This window comes from Cryptomeria japonica, chromosome 10 (genome assembly GCF_030272615.1).
Source record: "Cryptomeria japonica chromosome 10, Sugi_1.0, whole genome shotgun sequence".
Taxonomy (NCBI): Eukaryota; Viridiplantae; Streptophyta; class Pinopsida; order Cupressales; family Cupressaceae; genus Cryptomeria; species Cryptomeria japonica.
The window spans coordinates 4376226-4385380 of record NC_081414.1 but is presented as its reverse complement, the minus strand read 5'-3'; the positions used below and the strand labels follow the sequence as shown (position 1 = coordinate 4385380).

Genomic DNA, 9155 nt, shown 5'->3' with positions numbered 1-9155 from the left:
TGTTACTAACCTTGTTTAGCCTCCCTAAGTGTTATTTTTCATTTACTTTTTGTTCTCTTCCTATCTCTTGAGCCTTCATATAGTTTCCCCTTGTTTTTATCCTTTTACCTCTTGTTAAGGAATTGTATGTGTAAGCCCATCTTTCCCTCCTTAAAACACGTCTAAACACAAAGTAATCAATTTTTACAACTACCCTAAATGGCCCTCTTTAAGCTTGAGGTCCTCTAGGATTAAGCTTAATTTTCATTTATGAACACCATCCACAACTAATTAGCCAATGGGTTGGCCATGTCTTTGCATCCTATCACCAAACACTTCGGATGTGATGGAATTAATTACTAGGACTTCCCACTTGCTAAGTTTCTATCGTTGAAATCTCAAAGAAAGTTTATAAAAGGTGCCCATCTTTATTTCATTTAATGTAGAAAAAGTAAAATTTAATTGGTTCTCAAGGTTTTACTATTTTTGTCACGCACGACATTGCTACAACATTTCAAAATGTCTAGATAGAGCTAACTGCAAACCTAGGGTCTCCAATAGTTTTTATCTTGCTCCTAAACATTGCTATTACTAATTTACTTGAAGCCTTATAGCTGATTTCTATAGTTTCGAGCTAGGTGAGAATTTTTTATAGGATTTTATGAAAATAAGTGTTTTTCTCAAGTACTTATAAGATTTCCTTTTTGTCTCATCCTACCACCCTTCCAAGTCTTCACCCTTCATTTCTCTCACCATCTTGTGCAATTTTTTGATCTATGTCTTTCACCCTTACCTCCTTGCATGCCTTTTCCAAGTCAAACCTTTCATCGCCAACCTTATTGCATGAGAATAAAAGTTCTTTAAACCCTCCTCTATCATTTCTCTTTTGTCATCTTTGTACCATTTTGCTGGTAGATGTGCATGGAAGCTTCCTTTTCCCACCATTTGAAGGTCATAGCCCTATCTATATCGTAACTCCATTGGAGGTACCTTAGGCCGAGGTTTCAACATCCCATACTAGTCACTTTTGAGACACCAAAATCTATTTTGATCTAAAATTAATTGTGTTTCCTAAGTCCTTCTTCCACCTTTGCTTACTTTGTAGTGTTTTCATAAACCCTTAAGCTTCAACTTAGAGGTTTAATGGAAAGTAGTTTCATTTCATTGATTAATATTGTAACTTTTTTTTTTTTAAAAATGAGATTTTCAAAGTGGACGTGTTTGAATTCTTACAAGGGGTTGGTTGTGGTAAATTTCCACTAGGAACCTTTTTTTGCAAGTTCTCTTTTAGTAAGTTTATGTTTGTAGGTTAGTTTCTAGAGTCTTATGCATAATTTGCGATAAATTTACATAAGCAAATAAGACTTTTAAGTTTATTTTCATATGCTAAAAATGTTGCTAGTCCTTATTCAACATAGTTAAGGCCAACCTAGGTGGACAAAGGCTACCTTGTTGGCGTCTAAAAGTAGCCAAATCTATCTAGTGGGCAACCACTAGTCCCATTTCCTACCCTAAAATAATGCACATTTAGTCTAGATCAATATGAGAGGTCCACACAAGTTGTCTCAGTCCTTTCATGTCCTAAAATCAACATTCTACTAGATGATGTTGCTCTAACATTGTCATTTCATCTTGTTTTTCCTTCAAAAGCAACAATTTTGTAGATGTCTAAAATTAATTTAATTAATTTAAGCCTCTGTACAGAATTAATTTATTTAATTATGTCTACCTCATTCTTCTTAAAATTAATTAAATCAAATTTAATTAATATTATCATTTTAGTCCAATAATTAATTTATCAATAAGTTAATCATTTTCCCATTCTTCTAAAGTCACCACCATCATTATTCCTTCTAAACTCCCATTAGTTAATTAATTTTAATTAATTAACCTAACTACATGATTCCTACAAATCACTTCTTCTAATCCTCATGTAGCTTAATTAATTCTTCTCTAATCATGTTTATCATTATTCTCCAATTTTGTATTCCTCTACTCATTCTCTCTCCTCATGTCACATCCTCCTAACTTTCCCGCTTGCATTCTAATCCCTCATTAGCCCACCTAATCACTCTCCCTAATTATTTGCAATCCTTAATCACCTTGATTAGGGATGAGTTAACTCTTTGCCATAAATGGCTTTCCCATATCACCCTCCAAACCTTAAATGCACCAACTTTGGTCATGTCAAAGGATTTCAAATCCTTTTCACTTCCCATGCTCTCTCTTCCCAAACAATTTTTAATTCCTTTATCCCTTTATTCTTCCCACACAATCTATTATTTGAGAATTTTTAATTTTTTTTGTTTTTCCCCAAGGAATTTTTAATTCATTTTAATTCTTCCAATGTACTTGGGGATCTCTTCATCATGTACTTGAGCAGTGTGGAGACAAGAATTACTTCTAAGGCAAATCTCTTGAATCCCACACCTTGTCCTGTCAATCCTCTCCCACCTTCTTTCAATCTCAACCCTCCATTTCAAATCAATCTTGAACCTCCATTTTGGCCCCCTCCAATCTATAAATTGGAATCTCTCCCTTCATTTCCATATCCATCATCCAAGTTACCTTATGCTGATAATTTGAGTTTAGATTCCATTCATTGCACCCTTATTATTCCCAAATCATCCCACATTTAGCCAAATCCCTCTATCACACTTATCTATCCATCCCATCCCTTTTGTTGTGTAGTGGGGAGCAATCCACAATCCATCAAAGAGGCAATCCAATCAAGTGGAGGATGGGTGCATTATTCACTTCATCAAATGCTCAATCAGAAGAAGAAGATATAGAATTTCGATAAAATGGTTGTTTATGCATGTTTTTGATGTTTTTTGTGCATTTGTGTGATTTGTCTAACTGACCATTACACTTGAATTTTCTACCCGTTTCAAATTTAAATTTATAGAAGGTTTTCATGTCATTTTTGTAGATTAGATGTAAAAAATTGTTGGGTTGCCTTCTCGTAGTGGAAAATGGACTTCTACTTCCACACAAATGATCTACAATTCATTTGCAACACTCTAGGAACTTGTTGCGTTAGCTCCACTTTATTAGCATGCAACCTCTATTGAAAAAATATGCTTGAATGTAATTCTTTCCTCACAGCTGTATAGTCTACCTCCTCTCAACACCCTCCCTGTCTACTATCCAAACTTAGCTATTTGGTTGACTCATATTGCTTAGAATAATACATGACCCAAATCTACATGGCTCCAAAAATATTTTTTTAGCCAGAAAAATGGTTGTGTCTGTTAGCCCATGTTGGTTTTAGCTACCTATTGATCAACCGACTTAACACTTCTAACAACATGGTTCCAATCTTGTCTTTACTTACTCAACCAGCCACTTAGCACTATTATCTCTTATGGGTTTAAGAGGAGAGAAGATTTGTCAAATAGTTTCCTAGATCATTCAAAAGTGGAATGTTCTTTCCACAATTGATTCAAATTGTGCTTCCTTTCTCTTCAAATCGCACTCTACCTTCAATATTTGGATAGACATAATGCACTCTCCAATTGTCATCGTCAAAAATAGATTATTTGGAATTTGGAAGAGACAAATAATACTACATTATGTTCTAATAATCAATTTTTAGAATTTAAAATATCTTAAAATAATTTTTTTTTATGAAAATGATAAGAAATAAAGGCCACAATTTCACTTTTATTTAAATGTTTCTTACTCTTAGAATTATTATCCATTGAAAATAACTATAAAAAAAAATTATAATATTTTAGATTAAAATAGTAAAATTTACCAACTCCATGATGTTAACATTCCTAATTATGTAAACTATGGCCCACCAAGAAAAATCATATAAGATCTCAAATTTTATATAGGATATTTTATACTAATATCTCACATTGGTAACAAGATGGAATAGTAGCCATTTTTAATGGATATAAAATATAGAAGAAATTGATAATGGAAAATATATATCAATATTTAAAATATATGATTTATTAGCATGATTTCTTTTGTATTAATGAGAGAATTAAAAGTTAGAATATAATTAGTTTTTGTATAGGTTAATTAGAATGTGAAAATATAGATAAGAGGGTTTAAATTGTTAGAGAAGTCAATTTTTTAATATCTATTTTTGATTATTAAATAAAGTATACATTATTATTTTACAATAATAATAAGTCTATTTTAAAAATAGTGAAATGAAATAGAATCACATTTCAAAGCCACACAACAAAAAATAAGAATTCGTATGATTAAAAAAAAATCACCACATTTTCAAAAAAAGACTAGTTATTTTTAAATTATGCTATCTTTAACATTGTTTAAAAATGTAGATTTCTGGATATTTTTATTTAGAATAATTTATGGATACAATATTATGATATATTTAGAGAATGTTTAGCTTTAAAGAAGACACATTTTGAGACAAAACTAGAATTATGATTGTTGCAAAATATTAAAGATAATTGATTGCATGAGTATGCTGGCAAGTTGTTTTAAATTTAAATGCTTTCAATGCACATTCTTAATATAAAATTTTGTACCCATTCTGTCAAATTCGCCCGACCTTATCCATCCTGGCCTCATCCCTTATGATGTCGGAGCCCTTCAACAATAGACCAAGGGCCAATTGACACGAATTGTATTTAATTATTATGCTATGTACAATTTTAGTATGCAAATAAATATGACATCAATGTTGCATGACTTATTTTGAAAATAAAATATAGTTTTATAGTATGTATATGCATTGACTTGTAATTGTTATCAATTCATGTGGAGTTAGTTATTAATCTGTGAGATCTTGTTAAGAAACTAACCAAACACAATATACATTTTCTAACTAGATTTATAAGCACAAGAAATTGATCATCCAAACAATAATTAAATAGTAATCATAGGCTTTGATTTATAATGGTTAATAATTCATATGGTGTTAGTTCTATCATGGTATAAATCCTCTCTTTAATTATTGTTTAGATGATCAATTTGTAGTGTTTATAAATCTAGCTAGAAAGTGTGTGCACGTGTTAGGTTAGTTTTTTCACAAAATCATGTAAGAGACAAAATCTATCATTTATGCGTGTATTGATTAAGCTTTGTACTTATAGCAGAAAAAAAAAGATATGGAAAGTTAGTCTATTCTTTATTATATGTTAAAATCTTGAAAGAAAATTACGCATATGTAGAGAAAAGTATGTTTTTATTCATAATTTATGGGTTTTAAGGTTTTAATTCAAGGGAACTTCTTTTTCAAACTTGAAGAAAGATTTACCCTACATATTCTTACATTTTGTGTTGTTCCCCGAAAATCAGATTAATATGTTAAGTTAAGCCCCATGAATTTTGAAATCAATTATAAATGCACACATTTTGTGATGAACATAAGCATTGGAAAATATTCATATCTCATATTTTTTGCACCTTAAGGAATAGATTTGAGCATACAATTTACTATTTTGACAATAGATCTTCCTTGTTTAAAAATTAATTTTTTCATTACACTATTCAAAAGTAAAATATTTTGTGTATTTTGTCACACAAACATAAATATAACACGGATTATTCATATTATTCTAATAATATTTTTCAAAATTGAGACAAAAGTGACAAGGCTTTCACTTCATGTCTAATTTCAATCATATATTTTCTCCCATCAAAACTTTCTCAAACATCTGCTCCACTAAATTATCCACTCAAGTAGCATGAACTAACATTGCTAAAAGGTAAAACCAATGCGACAACCTCCTTTGCGCAGTTAGCTCACAATTTTTAACCAAAAAAATACCACTGAAAATACCGATATCAATTTGAACCAATTTATTTAGAAGCACTTCCTGTGAACTATAGATGGTCCAGATTCTTCATATTCAGCCTTGGTTATCCACATCTGTCCAAACACAACACAACATTTTTTCCTTTAAAATGATTCATTATGATTTTAACAAATGCTTTCAAGAATCTATCTCTATTCTGAACCTTATTTCAAACATATATAAACTAAAAAGTAATAGGAAAATGACTATCTAGCTATTAGGATGCACCATGGCATCCATGGTTGGATGCTACATAACTAAAGTTTTGACTTCTCATCGATGAGGATCGCCTCAAATGAATGACATCAGTCCTCATCGAGAAAAAGTCAAAACTTCAGCTATATAACATCTAGCCAACGACACCATATTACATCCTGATGATTGAATAATCGTTTCAGAATAATAGTACCTGTTGGAAGGTGCTAAGAGAAGCCAGAATTGAACCTCCAATCCAAACACTGTATTTCCTCTCAGGAGGGGCCACCACCTTGACCTTCACTGTATTGGGAGCTAGAGCAGTGACATCCTTGCTCATCCTATCAGCAATGCCAGGGAACATGGTGGATCCCCCACTCAACACAATATTACCATACAAATCCTTTCTGATGTCCACATCACATTTCATGATGGAATTGAAGGTGGTCTCATGGATGCCAGGGGCTTCAACTCCCACAAGAGAAGGTTGGAATAGAACTTCAGCACACCTGAAACGCTCACCTCCAATGGTGATGACCTGGCCATCAGGGAGCTCATAAGTCTTCTCAGAAGATGAGGAGGATTTGGCAATCTCCATTTCTTGCTCGAAGTCAAGGGCAACATAACCTAGTTTCTCTTTCATGTCACGTACAATTTCACGTTCAGCAGTAGTAGAGAAGTTGTAACCTCTCTCTGTCAGAATTTTCATGAGTGCATCTGTTAAATCACGCCCTGCCAAATCAAGGCGATAGATAGCATGGGGAAGTGTAAACCCTTCGTAGATTGGCACCACATGTGTCACCCCATCGCCAGAGTCCAATACAATTCCTACCATTCCAATACAAGATAAATTCAGTCGAAATTTTAAGAGAGTTTAGTTTCTACTAAGATTGTATAGCACACTAGTGGAAAATATAAACCCTAGCATCTTAAACGATTATCATTGATGATATGGGTGTTTCGTTTAAAAGAATAAAATTATTTAGAGAAGAATCAAATATATATTTGGTTTGTTAGTGAAGTTGAATGGTTCTAAATAAGTTTATTAGGAATCAAGTTTTGTTAAGTACAAGGCCTTGACATCATAAGAGAAAGGTTGGGAACAATGCTCTAACGACTTGGGTGGAATGGATAACCTTTAGTCCTTGACTCTCAGCTGAAGAGGTTTCGACCTATGACTCATGCTTCAAATGGGATAGCAAAGTCGCTTCTGAGTTGATATAAAATCTTCAAAAAAAAACACTTTTGATATTGAACAAACAATTCCTTGTCAGTTTATTGGTGAAATTAAATGGTTCTGAATGAGCCTATTAAAAATAAATCTATTGGTGAAATTAAATGGTTCTGAATGAGCCTATTAAAAATAAATCTTACTAAAATGTCAGAAACGAAGTGGAGATCATGCTCTCATGACTTTGATAGAATGGTGACCCACGGTACTTGACTCTTAACTGAAAGTGTTCAGCTTATAGCTCATCAACCTATATATTTGTAAACCCTCAAACAAAAACCAATTCCCAACCCCTCTCTCTTCTTCCCCAGATACCCATCACAAAAGAGCTCCAGAGTAGGAGAAATGAAGAGCCATACCTGTAGTCCGTCCACTGGCATAGAGGGACAGCACGGCCTGAATAGCAATATAGGTGGCAGGGGAGGCAAAGGCCTCAAGCATGATCTCCACCATCTTCTCACGGTTGGCCTTGGGATTCAATGGCGGCTCTGTGAGAAGAACAGGATGGTCCTCTGGCGCTATGCGGAGCTCATTGGTAAAAGTGTGATGCCACAGCTTCTCCATGTCGTCCCAATTGGAAACAACGCCGTGTTCCACAGGGTACTTGAGGCTCAGGATTCCCCTCTTCGCCTGCGCCTCGTCGCCCACATAGCAATCCTTCTGCCCCATCCCCACCATTACTCCTCTGTGACGCGCCCGCCCTATTATGCTCGGAAACACCGCCCTTGGAGCATCATCCCCTGCCATTCCAGCCTACACATACCCATACTCTACAGCTTAAAAAGATTTCACATTTATGTGCACAACGAAATTTAAATTGATGATTTCTGAATCTAGTTGCGTGGGAGAATCTGATGAAAAAAATCTTACTCATAACTAAATCCAGAAATCGTCAATTTAAATCTATTATTGACAGTGGAAACTTCATACACAGTTACCTTCACAGTACCGGACCCATTGTCACACACGACAGCCTGCACTTCATCTCCGTCTTCCATTCTTTAAATGATCACCTACAAAACAAGCATTACTTCATTGCTCTGCTCTTTAATCTTAAAAAAAATACATACCAAATTTATGAGACTTACAGGCAATTGGGTAGGGCGCAGATTGCAATGTTGCAGAGAAGATCAGCAATTGAAATGATACTGCACTGTATGAAACAGGCATTGAGGGATGAGCTTTTATAGCCATGGAAAGATTACTTGAGTCATTTGTCAGATGAGCAGCTGTTGCAGAGTAGGAATAAATCTGGTTCTACAAAAGCAAAAGATCAAAAATGGCACCGAAATATGTTTGTGGGCGGTGCTTTGTTGAAAAAGCATTCTGAGCTCCATTGCTCACGACTGGGAAATCCAAAGATTAAGACTAAAATCATAAAAGAGACAAAATCTATAATTTTTTCCCTGTATTGATTAAGCTTTGTGGCTACAGGAGCGAAAAAAAAACACAAACTTTTTTTATTATATGTTAAAAGTCTGAAAGAAAATTATATATGTAAAGAAAAGTATATTTTTATTCATAATTTATGTGTTTTAGAATTTTAATTCAAGTGAATTTCATTATTATGATATTGTTATAAGATTCAACTATATAGTTTTTCAGTCAAATTGATTGACACATGGTTCATGTGTAGTCCACTTAGCACTCATTGCATCTAGCTGATGTTCACAAAGGTAAAGTATTGGACATTCCGGGAGGTCACCCATCCCAAGACTACTCCAACTCAAGCGCGCTTAACCACAAAGTTTCCTCGAAGGTTAAACCCGCTTAGCTTGAAGAAAAAAATATTTTACATATTCTTACATTTTGTGTTGTTCCCCCAAAATCAAATTAATATGTTAACTATGGCATGATGAATTTTGAAATTAATTATAAATGCACACATTTTGTGATGAAAATAAGTATTAGAAAATATTCTAATCTCTTATCGACTTGAGAATACAATCTACTATTTTGATAAT

General features: G+C 33.6%; 1 protein-coding gene across 1 annotated transcript; it reads right to left on the bottom strand.

Annotated features, from left to right (window-relative positions):
- Positions 1-5571: 5571 nt before the first annotated feature.
- On the bottom strand, positions 5572-8471 carry LOC131069407 (actin-3). The gene is made up of 5 exons (XM_058004814.2): positions 8280-8471; positions 8130-8204; positions 7551-7944; positions 6175-6788; positions 5572-5839 (listed from the first exon to the last, which is right to left on the bottom strand). Exons 2-5 carry the CDS (start codon positions 8187-8189, stop codon positions 5774-5776), a joined length of 1134 nt encoding a protein of 377 aa, XP_057860797.2. The 5' UTR covers positions 8190-8204; positions 8280-8471; the 3' UTR covers positions 5572-5773.
- Between the last annotated feature and the right edge of the window lie 684 nt (positions 8472-9155).